Below are 18,206 nucleotides of genomic sequence, written 5' to 3'. Positions count from 1 at the left end.
GCCTTCTGGTCCTGGGGAAGTAACGTAACATATTTCTCCAAAGGTCAGAGTGACCCAGTGCAATATTCTTTTACTTGGATCACATAACTGAACAACATAAATTTCAGCGCCGGAGACCTAGAACCAACAAAACGGCACCAGGATCCTTCCGCGGCTGTGCTCTGGAAGCTGTTCCATCTGGGCCTTGTGAGGAGCATTCAGGCGGGTGTGCAGGCCAATGGACAGACGCTGGCTTTAATTTGTAACAGGAGATATTCATCTTAACCTCACTTTTCACATTGTTTGCTTCGTGACATTAAATAGGTGTGACACCATCTCCAAGGGCTAATTTTCTTCTGTTCTAAAGTTGTCTCTTAACGAGAATTTCAAGACAGATACCAACCAGTGTCCGTGCTGGAAAACCAGGAGCCAGCAGACACATTTGCCTTTTGTCCACATTTCAGTCCGAAGGGCAGGGTGAGCTGGATTCAGGCCTTACCAAGGGGGGCCCTGCGAGGATGTTTGTGGGGTGGCCCACTCCAAATGTCAGACTTGGGAGATGTCAGTGACGTCCCTGGGAAGTGCAAACACAGTTTTGTTTAATGAAGTTAAAAATTGCCCACCATCAAGGCAATGGTGCAAAGATCTGTGACAGTCCCTGTTTAGTTTTTTAGGTGGACATGGGGAGAGGACAATTATTTAATCATAATGCCATTTCCTGTGGGACACTAATTGGCATTTATTATTCCACTGATTTGTTATAAAAGCAATACACACCCCAATCATAGAAATGTGGAAAGCTACTAAACAGTATAAAGAGGAAAATAAAAAACGAACCATAATCCCTTCCTTGTTTAAACCATGATCCTGGTGATGTTTCTATTCATGCAGCCAAATGAATTACCAGCTGAACATTTTGATGTATTATTTTCCAGTATTTGTTCCATGCCTACATTATAAAATTGGGATTGCAGGCCACTTTGTAATAATTTTCAAATTAAAATATGCATAAATCTCAGTAATGAGTAAAAGGGAATTCCCTCCACCTGATAAAAGACATTGATGTAAAAATCTATATACTGAATTCTCTCCCCCACTGGGGTCAGGGACAAGGCGAGGACATCTGCTTCCACCATGCCTATCAACATTGTGTGGTGATCCTAGACAGTGCAATAAGGCAAGAAAAGGAAATAGAGGCATGTATATTGGGAAGGGAGAAGTGAAACTGTCTTTACTTGCAGACCACATGATTGTTGACATTAAAAATTCTAAAGACTTTACAAAAGAATCTTCCAGAAGTAATAAGTAAATTTAGTGTCACAGGAGCCAAAGTCAATACAAAAGTCACTTAGTATGTCTAGAGTGAGAGATGAACAGTTGGACATAGAAATTTAAGCAGCCACTGTATGGAGCAACCAAATATGAAACACTTAGAGATATATTTGACAAGATAATTGTGCACTGGAAATTGTAAAACATTGCTTAGGGTATTAAAGAAGGTCTGAAGAGTGGGAGAGGTATACCATGCTCATGGACAAGAAGATTTAATATTGTGAAGGTATCATTTCCCCCCAAAACTGATCTACAGATTCAGTGCAATGCCAATTAAAATCCCAGTAGGCATTTTCAAAAAGTAGACATGGACAAGATGATCCTGAAATGTATATGGAAAGGCAAAGGACCTAAAATAACAAAAAGAATTTTGAAAAAAAGAAGAATTTAGAGGACTCCTTCTGTGACTGTAGGACTTACTATAAAACTCTCATGATCAAAGCATTCTGGTGTTGACATAAAGATAGACATGCAGAGAAAGGAAACAGAAGAGAGAGTATAAATGGTCTCACTCCTGTATGATTTTTGACAATGGTGCTAAGAAATTTCAGTGGTGAGAGGGTAGTCTTTATGGACAGATTGTGCTGGAACAATTAGACATCCATTTGCAAAAAAAAAAAAAACAAAACAAAAACCTGGACCCTTCAAATCATACGTAAAAATTAGGGTGGATCATAGATGCAAGTGTAAGATTTAAAACTATAAAGAATACAACAAGAAAGAAGACCCTTTTTTAAAAATCTTGAGTTAGGCAAAGATTTCTCAGAAAGTACACAAAAAGTATGAACCATAAAAAAAAATTTGACACATTGGACTTGATCTAATTAAACACTTCTGCTCTTCAAAAGACACTGTTAAGAAAATGGGAAGGTAAGCCACAGATTGGAGTAAAATGTTTGCAAAAACACATATGTGATAAACACATCTAGAAGAGATAAAGCAATGTTATATAGCTCAACAGTGAAAAGATAAATGACCCAATTTAAAATTGGGCAGAAGAGTTGAACAGATATTTCATCAAAAAAGATGTATGAATGGTGCATTTGCATATGGGAAGATGCTTCACAGCTGCAGTCATCAGGGAAATGCAAATGAAAACCACAGGCAGGTACCAGGGCACACACACAAGCATTGGCCAGGATGTGCAGACACTATACAGTATCGGGGGGAATGCAAGCTGGTGCAGCCACTTGGAGGACAGTTTGGCAGGTTTTGATAAAGTCAATCATACTTACCAGAGGACACAGCAATTCCACTCCTATGCATTTACCCAAGAGACATGAAAACCTTTGTCTGTGGAGAGACACACGTGTGAAGTTCACATGCTGCTTTATTACCCCAAACTGGGAACAACACAAGTGCCTATCAGTGCGGAGACGGTGAAGCAAATTGTGGTTGACCTGTGCAATGGAGTCCTTCACAGCAATAGTCAGAGTGGGCACATGAGCTATGCGGGTACAGAGGGTTATGTTAAATGGAAGACGCAGACACAAAAGACCATATGTGATATGATTCTATTTGCATGGCATTCAAGAAAAGGCAAAATTATAGAAAAAAAGATGAGAAAATAGATGCCAGAGGCCGGGCGTGGAAGAGGGACACGAGGGGCTTTTTGAGGTGATGGAAATGTTTTCTATTGTGACAGGTGGTTGTGTGTCACAAGACCACACATCAGTCACACTCCTGGGCTGTATACTTAAAAAGAATGAGTTTTAAAGAATGAATTTTACTACATGCAAATTATACCTCCAAAACCCCAACTTAAACAAAAAAATGGGGCACCTGGGTGGCTCAGTGGGTTAAGCGTCTTCCTTCGGCTCAGGTCATGATCCCAGGGTTCTGGGGATTGGGCCCCGGATTGGGCTCCCTGCTCAGCGGGAAGCCTGCTTCTCCCTCTCCTCTCCCTCTGCCCTCCCCCTGCTAATGCTCTCTCTCTCTCAAGGAAATAAATAAAATCTTAAAAAAAAAATAAAAGAAAACCTGGGAGCATTTCCCCAGATGACTGAATATCCCTTTATTACTAATATTAGTGATCACTTAATTAAATGTTAGTAACATTAGTTAACATTACTATAACGATAAATTAAATTAATGAGCGTATGATATTCTGGTATTCAGATGTACAATAATATGTTTGATCACCACCACCACCCCCCCCCCCCCCCGCCCCGGGTGGGGAACATTTACTTTCTTTCAGCGTTTCCGGTTTTGCACATGACTTTGTGGCAAGGGTCTTTAAATTTTTATATTTTTGCATTACTTGGTGTTGGAGGTAAATTCCCACTGGGTGGAGGGAGTGAACGCAAATGTGACAGTGTCACCCTGTCTCCTGGAAGGTGTCCGTTTGGGCTCCCATTTGTACTGAATGAGAATTTGCGTCCTTGCCAAAATTTAGTACTTTAAAAAAAAAGTTCGCCAGTTTGATGGGTGACAAAAGAATCTTGCTTTAATTTGGGTTTATATAATGACTAGTGACATTGAACATGATTTATTTGTTGGTTTTCCTCCTCTTTCGCTGCAAGAGTTTCATAGGCATCTATCAGGAGTATTGCTGTCGTAAATCTCAGCCCCTATTTGTTGCTGGCTTCTTGTGATTATCCTTTGCTGCCTTACAACCACCCAGAACTTACTGTCTTAATAAGAGTCCTCTGCTCTAGCAATCCTAGTAGGCTCGGGAGCCTGCGAGTGGGGCCGGTGGACAGGGGACCCTGTGTCTGCCCCCCATGTCTGGTTGAGCTGCTCCACTGGGGCTGGTGGGGCAGCCCCGGGTGCTGGCTGGGGGCCTGGGTTCCCTTCACATGGGCCCCTCGAGGGCAGCATGGAGTCTTGTTCCCAGAAAGACTACTCCAGGCTGCTTCAAGCTGGGACCCAGAAGCTAGCACGCAGCACCTCCTCTGCCCCCACTGGTCATGTGGTCACAGAACCCCCCTGATTCAAGGGAGGGACATAGACACCACCTCTTAATGGGCACTTGTGTTAAAGAATCTGTGGCCATTTTAAAACTGCCACACTTAAAAAATGTGTTTTGGTATTTTGTTGTGGTTGTTAATACAAGTATGCAGGTTTTGTGTGGCTATATATACTTAGAGCACTTTTCAGAAGTGGAAGTGTATAGGGAGATGAGCAGACATCCCCCTTCACCCTCTTCCAGGGCTCAGCCCCTGCCCAGATGGAAGCCCCTCACTCTTTGGTGGGTATTGTTCTGGGCCTTTCTGTGTGTGCATTTACATGACATGGTTTCAGGTTACAGAGACAGCTTTTATTTATTTTAACATGAAAGGGATGGTGCTCTGTGAATATTTTTGTGATTTGCTCTTTTCACATGTCTTGGCTGTCTGCCCCAGGTCAGGCCAATGAGACCAGCCCCTTCCTGTCCAGCCTCTGCAGAGGATTTCATAGCCCACAGCCTGTTTATTTAACCAACTCCCGCCTGGTGGGCATTTACCTGGTTCCATTCTTTGCTGTTACAAATGACTCTGCCTTGGACGTCCTTACACCTTTGCAAGGTTTCTGAAGAATTCAGCCCTAATGGGGGGAATGGCAGGTCAATGTGTGTGTGCGTCCTAATTGGGATGCTGTGAAATTGTCTCCACAGAGTTTCCTCCCTCATTGGATTTATCTAGAGTCCACAAAACACACATTTCCTTCACGTGTACGTTGGTTGGTTCTGTTTAATGGCTGGCTGGTTGGTTGGTTGGTTGGCTGGTTGGTTGGTGATTGGTCGGTTGACTAGTTGGTTGGTTGGTTGGCTGGCTGGCTGGTTGGTTGGCTGGCTGGCTGGTTGGTTGGCTGGTTGACTGGTTGGTTGGTGATTGGTTGGTTGGTTGGTTGGCTGGTTGGTTGGCTGGCTGGCTGGCTGGCTGGTTGACTAGTTGGTTAGCTGGTTGGTTGGTTGGTTGGTTGGCTGGCTGGTTGGTTGGTTGGCTGGTTGGTTGGTTGGTTGGCTGGTTGGTTGGTTGGTTGGGTGGCTGTTGGTTGGTTGATTGGTTGGCTGGTTGGCTGGTTGACTAGTTGGTTGGCTGGTTGGTTGGTTGGTTGGCTGGTTGGTTGGTTGGCTGGTAGGTTGGTTGGTTGGCTGTTGGTTGGTTGGTTGGTTGGTTGGCTGTTGGTTGGTTGATTGGTTGGCTGATTAGTTGGCTGTTGGTTGGCTGGCTGGTTGGTTTGTGATTGGTTGGTTGGTTGGTTGGCTGGCTGGCTGGTTGGTTGGTGATTGGTTGGTTGGTTGGTTGGCTGGTTGACTGGTTGATTGGCTGGCTGGTTGGCTGGTTGGTTGGTTGGCTGGCTTGTTGGTTTGTTGGTTGGTTGGTTGGCTGGTTGACTGTTTGGTTGACTGGTTGGCTGGTTGGTTGGTTGGTTGGCTTGCTGGCTGTTTGGTTAGTTGGTTGGCTGGCTGGTTGGTTAGTTGGTTGGCTGGTTCGTCCATTCACTGTACTATGTATCCACTCTAGGCTAAGCTCTCTCCTCTCACTGTGATTATGGGTGACACCCTTCTCTCAAGGAACTCACAGTCCAGGATATGGTAGGTCCCTTGGGGCATCTCCTGCTAGTCCAGGGGCGGGAGGGCATGGTGTGTGCAGGCTGTGGTGTGGTGCTGGGGTGTCACGGTTTATGGTGGGGCCTCTTGCTCTCCTTGAGCTTCATTAAGCAAAGGGGTCACTTACAAATGCCACTTTGACTTGTCATAATAACTCTTTAGGGAGGGAAGGAGCCTGAGAATCCCGTGTTGTTGGTCTACTAACTTTGGCTACCATTCATGGCTTCCCAGGAGAGGCAGGTCCTGTTATTATACCCCTTTATAGCAGGGAAACTGAGGCTCAGCATGGTGGAACTGCTGTGGATTTTGGGGTGTGCTAGTACCTGGTTCCATGGTATGTCAGTTTATTTCGTTCTGAGTCCTAAAGTCAACCACCCCCCCCACACACACATGCAGGAAGCGTGTGCACCTCTCGGGTGGGGGGCCAGTGGTCTGGAAATGCTCAGGCCAGTGTAGCTGAGGCCTTGCCCAGACTCTGGAATGTTGGGAGGGTTAGTGCAGAAATGATGCAGACCTTCCACATGTGCTTGATTCCCAGTAGACCCCAGAGAATATTGCTGCATGAATGAGGCCCCGTAGCACCCCAGTGACTGGTACTACTCATCCATTTCACAAAGCCGTTTGTGTGTCTGATCTGGGGCTGGTGCAGTTCTGGCGCATGCCTGCCTGCCCTTCTCTGCATGCACCCTGAGTACTCCCTGGGTGCTGGGCCTGGGCGAGGCCGTGGATGTAGAGGGCCCCCTGCCAGTTTGACCCCAGCTGGCCAGATGGCAGCCAGCCTACCCTCTAGGCCTCCTAGAAGCAGGTGGACTGAGCCTGCTGCTGCAAACAGCCAACCCCAGCCGGGTGGAATCTGGCACTTGGTGCCATCCCCACCCCTCTCCTCCAGAACAAGGAGATAAACTACCTCCAAGGAAACTAAGATTAATCCTCTGGTTCCCCATCACGCCTGGGGACTCCACTCCTGGACTGGCTTCTGCTGGCAGTGCCTGCACACAGCCCAGGCCACTAGCCTGTGCCATCTTCACAGCAGGCTGCAGGACCCCGTCCCTGCTCTGGTCCCTCCTCCTAGGCTGGCAGGAAGATGCCTCCTGTCCCTTGGTTGTGACATTTGCTTCCACTCCTAAGGGTGCTGGAGTCTTAGTCCGGTCTTTGGCAAGGTGGGAGCCAAGCCTGTTCCGTGAGGCCTGGCTGTGCCCTGATGGACGTCCCCGTGCTGCCCTGGTGAGTGGGTGGATTACCTCCTGCCCCAGACAAACCCGAGGGGCTTCTTCTGCTCCCATAGGATGGCCGCGCTCCTGTCCACTCCTTCTGCAGGACTCCCATGTGCTCCGCCTCACCAGCCATTCCTCATGGGAGGCCTTGCCGGTAGTGGGACTTCCTCCCAGTGACGTGTGTGTGCGCGTTGAGGTCCCCTTCTCATCTGGAGGGTCACCAGGCTGGACTGTGTGTAGGTGCCCTCGGCCGAGGTGGTGGCACATACATATGTTTGAGCCCCTGGCCAGCATTCGGCCACAGTGTGGGGTGATGTGGAGGTGCCATGTGTCCAGAGGTGGAAGACGAAGGTCCCAGCCTAGGGAGTGAGTTTCAGACCAGTTCCACCTCTCGTGGTGCAGACCAGGAGAATTACCTCCCCACTGTGGCCCTCCTTAGGAATACTGTGCTCCTGTGGGTACACAGTGGGCACCCAGGGCCTTAGCTGCCCCCTCCCCAGAGTATGTAGGCTCACGGTGGGTGCTCAGGGCCTCAGCTACACCCCCCCAGGGTATGTAGGCACACAATGGGTGCTCGGGGCCTCAGCTGATGCCCTCCCCAGGGTATGTAGGTGCACATTGGGCACTCAGGGCCTCAGCTGACCCCCTCCCCAGGTCATGGAGGCGCATGGTGGGTGCTCAGGCCCGTACTGCTCCCCTATCCCCCCTCGCACCAGGTTCACTGCACTGGCTTGCAGCCCCAGTGTGTCATCTGTCGGGAGGTCCTTTGGGGAAGGGGTATTAGCTGGGGCCCACTCAGCGAGACTGAAACTCCCTCTCTACCTGCTGCTCTCCTGTGGCTTGCAGAGCCTGTGCCTCCTGGCAGCTGTCACCCCCTCACCGATTCCCCATTTCCCAGGCATTGCTGGGCAGCTGGACACCCATGATGACAGCACAGTGTTGGAACTGCTAGGGGTTTTGGGGTGTGACATACCCCTCCAGGGTGACAAGTGCAGTGGAACGGAATGCCACAGGCATTTGCTGGGAGGAAAAGGCCAACCAGGCCCCTGTGAAGGAACTGATGGCCCCTGGGGCTTTTCCCAAGGCTGAGCTGTGGCCTGGGAGGCTTCTGGGCCCCAGGAGGATGGAGCAGGGAGAGGGTGGCCGCATTAACCAGCAGCCGGGCAGGTGGGGCATGTGGGCTGAGGGCATCCTGCTTATGAGCCAGAACTCAGGGGTTGGTGTGTGCACAGACTGAGTGAGGCCGGGCTGGGGGGCGTCCTGCAATTGGCCCTGACCTGCCGATGGGCTCTGTGACAGGCTTGAGGTCACCTCTGTTCCTCGCCGTCTGGAATACCTTCAGGCTTTCAGTTCTGATCAGCTCTTAGTTCATCCTTCCCGTCACCGTGATGACCCTTCACCCTCAAAATGCTGCCATGAAGGTGCAGCGAGGAGCAGGCTCGGGCCACCCTCTCGCCATCTCCAGGCTCTCGTGTGGGCTCACGGAAGGAGCACTCCTGGGGAGCACTCCCTGCTTCCCACCGTCCCTCCCCTCCTCCCCGCACACTGTGGGGTGGGGGTGGGGGGGTGCGGAGGTGCTTGGCATTGTTCAGCAGTCCCATCTCAGGCTGATGCTGCCCCAGGCCCATGCCCGCCCCCCATCCCAGTGCTGGCCACTCCTCACTGTGTCCCTTCCCTTTCACAGATGGTGGCAGGGAGGCTCCGGGTTGGAGCCCACTTTCCCCAGGGCCATGGGGCTGGTGGCTGGGGGGGCTGGGACCAGAACCACGTCTGCCAAACCCTAATCCGAGGGCCTTTGGAGGCCCCGGGGAGGCGGCACCAGGTGGACCTGTTCTGGCCGTCTGTCTAGTCCAGGAGACAGATGCTGCACAAACAGTCACGCACAGCACAGCTGCCTCCTTCAGCAGAGAACATCCCCCAGGAGGCCGTGCCAGTGGGCCCTGAGCTCTGCTTTAGAAACAGACACAGGCCAGAAGTAACTGACAAGCACAGTGATGTCGAGCATTGCGAGACCCATGCCGGGCTCGTCCCCGTGGGAGACAGAGACCGACAGGTGGTCAGGGATGTCGTAGGGAAGGCTGGTGGAGTACCGGCTGGAGGGGTGGGGACAGCAAGCCCCAGCCAGCTGCGAGCTCCCTGCCAGGCAGGCCCTCGTGTCCCTTCCTGTACGGGACGCTCCATGGCCCACAGGGCAGGGTGGGTAGAGCCAGGCTCGAATCCGGCCCCCTCTAGCCACAAATGTGCCTGAGTGGGGCCTAGGGGTGCTGAGGCCATGTTGGGGGGGGTCCCGGGGGGCTTAAGCAGGGTGGTCATGCTGTGCACTGCACAAGCCCGGGACTCTGTTCTCAGGGACCATGATGGAGTGGTCCGTGCAATGCTGTGGCCCTGGGGCGGCAGCCAGTGAGAACTGGGCCTCTAGGGCAGGACCGGGCCCTGATGTTGGCAGAGGAGTGAGTTCTCGGTGATGGGAGCCACTGAAGGCTGTTCAGAGACCAGTGCTCCCAGCACAGCACCGAGCCTGGCCTGCCCTGAGGTGACAGCCCTGGGGTGGGGGAGGGGAAGCACTTGGAGACAGGCCTGTCCCAGGCCCTCAGCACGTTGGCCACCCCCTGCCCTTCTGCTTTGTTCCCATAGTTTGGTCACTGAAGAGGAATTTCAGTCGCAGCCTCCAAAGGCCTGTTTGTTTTTTCAACCTGCTGGGCTGGCCTTGATGGGGTCATGGAGTGCTGGTAGGAGGGCCTCAGCCCTGGGCCAGGGGGGCCTCAGCCCACCCCTCGCCGCTGTGTCCTTTCTGGAAGCGGAGGAGGGAACTCGAGAGGGCAGAGTGAGGGCAGGTGTGTTTCCGCGGGTAGCCGGTGGCGCTCCGCTGACACGGAACTGGGGCAGCCCTCAGTGGCAGGTGCCGGGAGCATCCCCTGAGCGCCAGGATGGCGGGGTCCTCCTGAGGTCTGCAGCCCAGGAGAGCAGAGGGACGTGACACAGGGGTGTTACCTCCTCTCGTGGAAGGATGCATCTACGAGAGCAGTGAGGTCACCGCACATGGCCGGAGGTGAACGCGCTGTGCTTCAGGGACCCTGTTGTTAGCTCCGTGTGTCACCTGCCGTGTGTCAGGACCGGCGTGGATCAGAGGCTGAGGGTGGCTGGTTCGTGGCCCCCGCTGTGCACCAGCCTGCTGTGCGATCCTGGGATGGTCACCCCCCTTCTCCACACCTGCTCACTTTCAGAATAAAGGGCCCTAGCCCCGTGTTGTTTATGGTCCCTTCTAGCTCTAAAATCAGACAGTTCTGAGGATTTTGAAAGTGGTTATTTAGAGAACTCTCACGTTTTCTTTTGGCGATGACGATGTTGACTCTGAAGCGTGCAGGACCCCCTCCTCCCCTCGCTCGCCCTCCTCTGGGCTCATCCCATTAGGTTCGCCCAGCACCCTGCAGACACCTGGCGGGATTTGGCCCTGGTCTCTGTCGAGAGGGTTCGCTGCTGGAAATGCTGGGCTGTGGCCTTTGGAGGGTGAGCCATGGAGTTCTGGGGCTGGGGAGGCCTGGGGGTCCCTGCAGGGTGGGGGGCAGCATCATTCCTGCTGGGTGCTGAGGATGCAGGCTTCGAGCCTCACACCTCCCAGCAGCCCTGGCTGGAATCTGGGCTCTTGAGTCTTCTGAGCCTGTGTCACAGGAGGACCATGGCCTTCCTGCCCCAGGGAAGGCAGGGGTGCAGACAGGGGCTGTGCAGGTGACCACGGGATGGAGACAGACCAGCCCAGACCAGCACCTGTCCCCAGAGATCCCCAAGCCCAAGGGCTGTTGGAGCCCATCACTGTGGGGGACAGTGCTGATGGTCACCTGATGGGATAAAGGTGCCGTGATGCCCCTGCTCATCCCGCCCCGGGCCTGGGCTCTGGTGGGAGCCTTTACCTGAGAAGGGACCCAGGGTCCTGGAGATCTGGCAGGCGGACAGGACGGGACTGGGGAGGACACCCTGATGCCAGAGTAGCGGTGGGTACTGCTCTGGCCTCGGGGCCCCAGGAGTCGGGGGACGAAGGAAAAGGTCCCTTCCCCCGGGAGCTCTGGTCACGAGTGGCCTGGTGGAATCCAAAGGCTCGTTACGGTTCCAGGTCTGGAGAGCAGTTCTAATAACCCACGACCTGGAGGCCACTGGAAGCCGTCCTGTCGTCCGGCGCTGAGGGACAGAGCCAGGGTTTCAGACGCAGTCTTTGCCCATAGCAAGTGTTTGAGAACACGTGGAGCTTATGTAGAGAGGAGCAAAAAAATAAATAAAATAAAATAAATAAAATAAAATAAAATAATAAAATAAATAAAATAAATAAAATAAAATAAAATAAACAAAAGGAGAGGACTTTGAGCCCAAGGCCAGCACACGTGCGGCAGCCTCGTGTGGAAGGTGGGGCCATGTGCCGCCTCCTGGAGGCTCGCTGGCATGGTGGCCGTGTGACCCACTGGTGGTCAGGCCACGGGGGCCCTGGGGTCACTGATGGGGGCTGCTTTGGTGCCTCGTGTCCTGCAGCCGTGAAATGGGGGGCGGCGGCCCCCAGTGGCATGGAGTCCCGCCGTTCCGGGTCTGGAGGGGCGCCGGGCAGCTGGCTTGCAGAGTGATTGTGGAAAGTGCTTCTGGGGGTGGCAGAGGTCATCCTAGTGGGGTTGGTGGACACACTGCCCCCGGCCGTGTGCCCGCCAGTTGTAAAATGTGTCTCCGGCCCCTCTTCGTTCTGCTCTGGGCCATTCGCCCCTGCACCTGCTCACTGGTAGATCAGTCGGTCGATCCCTGCTTCTGTATCTGAGGGTCACTGCTGTCACCCCTGCGTTTCTTTCCAGGGTCCTCGCACTGCCTCGTGGGCACATGGCGCCAGTGCTAGGACCCCACCTGCCCCCCGAGCCTTACCGCTGCTGGCTGGGGTGTCTGTGGAGTGGTTTTCAGCCGTTCTCATGCTGATAGAGGCACCAAGGGCCCTGGTTTCCCAAGAAACTGCCTTTCGAAGAGGAGGCTCCTGTGTCAATGGAAGGGAAGTCTACGAAAGTCCTGTCCTGCCAGATGCTTCCCAGGCCCTTCCCACACCTTTTATAAAACTTAAAAATATTTTTTAGCTCTGGCACAGGGAGCCCCTGGCCGGCAGGAGGGGTGGTGTTGGGCCTGAATGGTCTGGTGGCCTTTTCAACTTGTTTAGCAGAGGCCTATAAACATGTCCTGGAGGCTTCTGGAAAACAGCTCTCTCCCATCAGCAATCGAGAAAACAGGTTTGCAAGCTGCCCATCTGGGAAGAGCATCACCAGCTAGTGGGATGTGAGCCCAAGAAACCCCAGCCGGGATCTTTGATCCCTCCCCTGGCCACCGCCTGCCTTGGAACTGAGTCTCAGAGATGAGCCAGACCTTGGGGTTGTGTCACTGTGGCAGGTGAGCTGGCGGCTGGCATGGCCTGTCTCTTCCCACGGCCCGAGTCCAGGCCTGGCCTCTGCTGGCACCTGTGCCTGATGTCAGGTGGATGGGCATCTGGCGAGGGCTGCAGGGGGGCCCGTGGGTGGGGTCACCAGTGTCGAGTGCTTTGGAGGAGGGGCTGACTACCCTGTGTGGTGGCCGGGCCTTGGGTAGGAGCCGAGAGCCACGCCAGAAAATCACAGAGGCCACAAGAGGCCATGATTCTGTCCATGAGTGGAGGTCAGTCTGGACCGGGAGTGTCCTGGGTCCCCACGCTGTCCCTTCCTTAAGGGTTTCTGCAGCACGGCTGAGTTGTAGAAATGACAGTTCTGGGGGCAGAACTCTGGGATCTGGGTAGCATGGTGTTCTCAGGGCCTGGCCCAGGCTTCTGTCTCCCCCATCCCAGTGAGTCATGGTGTGGGGAGGGTGGCCCGCAGGGTGCCATCTGCACCTGCCAGAGCATTGTCCGTGGCCCTGAATGCCATGGCCCGGCCCTGTTCCAGGCCTGCCCTCCTGGGCAAGGGGCCTCTGTCAGGGCCTTGCTGGATGAGCAGGGAGGGGGCACAGGCTTCGGGGCACCCACGTGCCCCCCCATGGTTATGTTGAGCTCTGGGAGCAGAAGCTGGCTGCAGGATTCCCGGGACTGGAGAAGGGGAAACCGATGCTGGTGGTGGGGGGGGTCCTTTCTTACCTCCAGATCCTCCACCCTTGTTAGAAAGTGGAACTTTCCTCTTGAGTGAGTCTCAGGCACATGTAGTCAGCCCTCTGGGGAGGGAGGCCAGTGAGCCGGTGAGCTGAAGAGCCTGCTGTCAGCCTCTCTGTCACCCCAGCAGTGGGTGCAGATTTTACAGTAGCAGGTGGTAGAGTCTAACCTGAGTTGCCCTAAATATAAGGACAAACTTACTGGCTAATGTAGATGCACCTTCTTCAGGCATGGCTTGATCCAGGGGCTCAAGCAGTGTGGCAGGAGTCTGTCTCTCCCTCCCAGGAGAGGGCCGCCTGCAGCTCCCAATTCCTAGTACATGTGTGGGGCCAGCAGAGCACAGAGGATTCTTCTTTCCCAAAGAAAAGGCCCAGGATGGAGCTTTGTCAGGCCATCTGGGGTCCACCTGGGGAACCAACCACCTGGGACAGGGAGGTGCTGCGCCCTGATTGGCCCAGTGGGGCTCACGTGCCCAGTAGTGGGGGCGGGGCCAGTCCCCACTCCCAGCCCCAGCCCCACCCTGCAGGCAGGTGGGTGCTGGACACTGGGATCCCCGAAACCCCAGGGCGGCACCTGCTGCTCGCGTGGCCTGACACTCTTGACTCCAAGTTGGAGTTTATCTTCTCTGCTGGGACCGGTGGGTCCTCTTGTTTGTGGTAATGGGAGCTTTCCCCATGCAATCGCCTGTTTGGGGCAGGTGTGTGGATCCCAGGCGTATGCTTCTCAGAGCCTGCAGGTCCCCACTCTTCCTGACGTAAAGGAGGGAGACACGGGCGCGGGGAAGCCGGCTCTTGCTGAAGAAAGTGCCCTGGCTTCCGTGGGAATGCCCTCAGGCCCTGCTGCTCTTCTCTGAGGAGCCCCCAGTGGAGGGTCTGGAACTTTCTAGAAGGGATGCACTGATCTGCTCCTCCCTTGTCCTTGGTTCTGCACTGTTTTACCTTGTAGGCATATGTCTTCTGGGGGAAATGGAAACTGGCTCTTGCTGTGAACAGTGATGGGAAAATCACATTTTAATCGGGGGACTATGGGGGATAAAATGCGCCAACGGTCTCTGCGGTTCTCGTCCTGGTCACAGGGGACATGCCGACCCCAGAGCCTCACGGCAGAACCCACAAGCTGCCAGTGTCCCGCTCCGGAAGACCTCCCCGCCTCTGCAGCCGCTCTCATCAGCTGTGGGGTCCTACTAGCCTCGCGGCTTGCGTTTGGGTGGCTTTCCCACGACGGGGTGGGAAGGGGTGTCTGGGAGCCGGACCCGTCCAGCACCTGCCAGTGGAGGATGACAGAGTGGAGGAGCCAGGTCTGCAAACTTGCAGGGGGAAAGGCCACAGGGGGCACAGCGAGCAACAGTTCGCTCCTGGTGCGTGGCCGGGGCAGGAGCTAGGCCAGGAGCGCGGTTCTGGGAACCCGGACGCGTGTACTTCTCAGAGTGGGCCACCCCGTGCCCCTGAGCCCCCGGTGTCACAGCTGGTTCTGAGCTGGTTCCCATTCCCTTCAGCCCTCCGTGCGCTCCCCAGCAGGTGGCCTGTGCTGTGTGCTGTTCCTTCCTCCCTGGGGCTAACCCCCTACCCTCCCTTTGCCATTTCAGCTCAGCCAGCAGATCTCCTGAAGGTCCTAGATTTTCACAACTTGCCTGATGGAATAACAAAGACAACAGGCTTTTGTGCCACGCGGAGATCTTCCAAAGGTCCAGATGTCGCTTACAGAGTCACGAAGGATGCCCAGCTCAGTGCACCCACCAAGCAGCTGTACCCTGGTAAGAGGCGTGTGTGTGTGTGTGTGTGTGTGTGTGTGTGTGTGTCCTGGGTGGTGGGACCTGAGCCTGTGTCCTGGGTGGCGGGACCTGAGCCTGTGTTCTGGGTGCGGGTTGGTGGGGACGGACATACGTGGGTATGGGTATGGCTCTACCCCCCCACCTCCAGCCAGGGCGCAGGGCAGGATGACCGTATGGCGGCAGAAGCACACTTGGTTTTCCAGGAAGCCCTTCTAAGGAGGCCGCTGGTCTCATTCTAGTGAAAGCAGCTCAGCAACCATCCCCACCCACCAGTGAATGTGGGCCCGCGAGGCCTCATCTGCTCCCCTCGCTTTTCTGAGCAGGTGTATCTCCAGCTGTAGACAGGCTGCCAGGACTCCACATGCAAAAAGGTGATGGCTAGTTCCCCTGTGACATGGTTGAGAGAGACCCCGGGTCATGGGAAAGGAAGTGCTCCCACACGGAAGCTTAATTGGGGGCAATGACCTGGAGAGAAATAGGAATCGAGCATCAGGGCTCCCAGCTGGAGGGTGCAGGCTTCTCATGAGAAGCAATTGCCAAGCACCAGATCTCTGCTTGGAACTACGTGTCCAGGGTAGGGGGCGACGGCTGCTAAGATGTGGCACCCCAATTGTCCCTGTTACCCGGCTGTGGACACTGTGACACCCCTCCCCACACCCCAGGGTCAGGTAAACCCTCAGGGCTTCTCTGAACGTGGGTAAATAGCCCGTGATGGATCGCTTCTCCCCCCTCCCGCCAGCGCCCTGCCTTAAATGAGCTCCTTGTGATTCAGATCAGAAAGGGGCCAGGGGACCAGGCAGTCATGCTCTCCGGGGCAGGCGCCCGCTCCGTGTGCTATAATACACTTGTCATTAGTAGAAGACTGTGCATCACTTTTTGGTGACCTGGCTGTGGCCCCGACATTGGGCAGTCTTGGGACAAGTTGTGGTGTCTCTGTTCTCCCACGTCCCCAGAGGGTCCTGAAGGACACGCTCTTTCAGGGGCTTCGTGCTTGCTTCCGATGCCCCTTGCACTCAGCCTTCCTTTAATCCACGGGGCCCTTAAGTGTCTGTCCCTGAGAGAGGCTGGGTTGGCCCTGTTCAAGAAGGTCACTTCGGGTAGATGAGGTCAGTCGGGGGCACTGGGTCCCCTCCAGACCTCCTGGGAGCCCACCTCTGTGTGCCTGGCCGCCCTGGGCTGCAGACCAGGTCACTGACAGGCCCTCTGGCTTATAACCCGCAGACTGCTGTCGGGGCCAACATTCCACATGTCCCAGAGCACTTCCTCCCCTATGGGGCTGAGCCTGTCTTCTAGAACCATCCACCAGATGCTCGCTCTCATCTCCGCCCAGAAGCTGCCTACGTCCTGCCCCCATTCCCCCTGTCCCCCGTCCTAGAGAGACTGAGGGGCACAAAGGAAGGCCTCCAGGGGGTGGCTGCCCCAGGCCCCGGCGGCTGCGTGGGGCATGCACAGCACTGTCGCCCGGCCAGGCCGCGCCGGGGAAGCCAGGTGTCCTGCCTGGGACAGATCTGCCGTCACGCTGACCGCCAACGCCCGCCCAGCTCAGGGTGAGAGTCTGCCCCGCCCTCCTAAAACGCACGGGTCCCAGAAGATAGACTCGTGATGGGCGATGCAGTGTGGATCCCTCAGCTGTAAGACAGGGCATAGTTTCTCAGAGCTCGTTTTCCCTAAGCTCTCAAATTAGGGACTTGATTAGACACTTAGAGTGTAAACGCTCTGACAGGGTCCTCTGGTCACAGTTAGCGTGAGGAGCGGAACGGGTCCAGGCAGATCCAGCGCCTCATCAAAGCCAAATAAAGCCGGAGGTGGCCTCGGGCTGATCTGAGTAGGAATTTCGAGGGGGTCCCTTCTCCAAATCCCAAAGTGTGGAGTCTGCGAAAGCTGCCAGGGGACATTCTTCCAGGCCAGTGTCGTGTGACTCTGGCCTCGGGTGTGAGGAGACACATGGCTTCTGTCCCTTCTCTCTCTTGGACTCCTGCTGACCTTTTCACTGGGAGGCCCATCTCCCGGGTCGGGGGAGATGCCTGTGTCAGCTGGATGGGCCGGGTGGTCAGGCGGCTGGAGTTGAGTGTAAACGTGTTTGAATGAGTCTTAGAGCAAAGGGACGTCCATGTCTGGGTGACTCATGGCCATGACGAGAAGACCCCGGAGTTGCCCAGCTGCTCCGAGGACGCAAGGCCCCCTTCGCAGGCGTATGGAGGAGCACTCGGTGGCCAAGGCCGAGCGGGTATTTGGGATCCTTTGTGGGGACGTGTTCTTCCCCCAGCCCGCGCCTGACGTGGGTGAACCTGTGGCACCCACTGCGCCTGTTCACCTGTTCGGCAGCTCTGTGCGGATGGTCTGCAGTCCCGGCTTCCCTGGACTGGGAGGTCTGGGTGGCACAGTGGGGGGCCCTGCAGTGGGGTTGTTCTCCTTCCAGGGGGGCAGGTAGGCAGTTCGGTGGTGTCTGCACTTGCTAGGCAGACGGAGACTTGCGCCCTCCCTGATTCCGAGGGGTCTTCCTCATCTCACTTATACCCAGTGGTCCGGGTCCTGAGGTCAGCTCCACTTGTAGGCCTGGACCTTTCCCGACAGTTGGCACTGGGTGACCCTGACAGGCTGTAAGGACTAAGGCAGAGCCCAGAACTGGGACGCTTTGGGGGGCAAGCCAGAGAGGGTGACCCTGCTTGCCTGGAGGTCTCCGGGCCTCACCACCCTCTGCCTGCGGGGGGACATCGTGTGATGGGAAGACAGGCCTGAGACCCGAGAAGACGCCATCGCGGGTCCTCCTGAACGCAGGAGGCTGTGTCCCATCGGGCTGCCCCGACGTCCTAGGGCCCCAGGACACAGCAGGCCTCCCCATGATCACCGGCCCCCTCCTCTCGTCTCCTAGGACTGCCTCGGATTGGGGTCCTCTCTCCATTTTGTCCTCCGTCTGGTAACCTCAGGGCCACTGAGACTCCCTTCGTGCTCAGGATCTGAAGCAGGGCTGGGATATGACAATGTCCCCCTGCCCCCTTTGGCCTTCGCCCCAGACCTTCCCTCCAGAGCAGCCCCCGTCCGGCAGACCGTGCTGTCCAGGAGCTGTTGGCTTAGTAGGATTCAGTTTAATAGCGATGCCTTTATTAAGTTCCTACTGTATACCCAGATGGCCGTAGTACCCTTTGGCCTCAGCGAAGGGAAAAGGAAATGACCTAAGGAAGTAATCGGGCCTCTTGCTGAACCCGCCTCTCCCCCGTGACTTTGAGAAATCGAGTAGGAAGAGTGGGA

The 18,206-nt window shown here is 55.1% G+C and overlaps 1 protein-coding gene across 1 annotated transcript in view; it reads left to right on the top strand.

Annotated features, from left to right (window-relative positions):
* Window positions 1–18,206, top strand: part of COL5A1 (collagen type V alpha 1 chain) — a 154,285-nt gene that overhangs the window by 21,498 nt on the left and 114,581 nt on the right. Inside the window, 1 exon segment of the mRNA XM_035723591.1 lies at window positions 14,772–14,939. Within this exon segment, the coding sequence (XP_035579484.1) occupies window positions 14,772–14,939 (168 nt within the window).

This window comes from Zalophus californianus, chromosome 13 (genome assembly GCF_009762305.2).
Source record: "Zalophus californianus isolate mZalCal1 chromosome 13, mZalCal1.pri.v2, whole genome shotgun sequence".
Classification (NCBI taxonomy): Eukaryota; Metazoa; Chordata; class Mammalia; order Carnivora; family Otariidae; genus Zalophus; species Zalophus californianus.
Note: the sequence above shows the minus strand (reverse complement) of the source record. Positions and strands in the feature narration are given on the sequence as shown.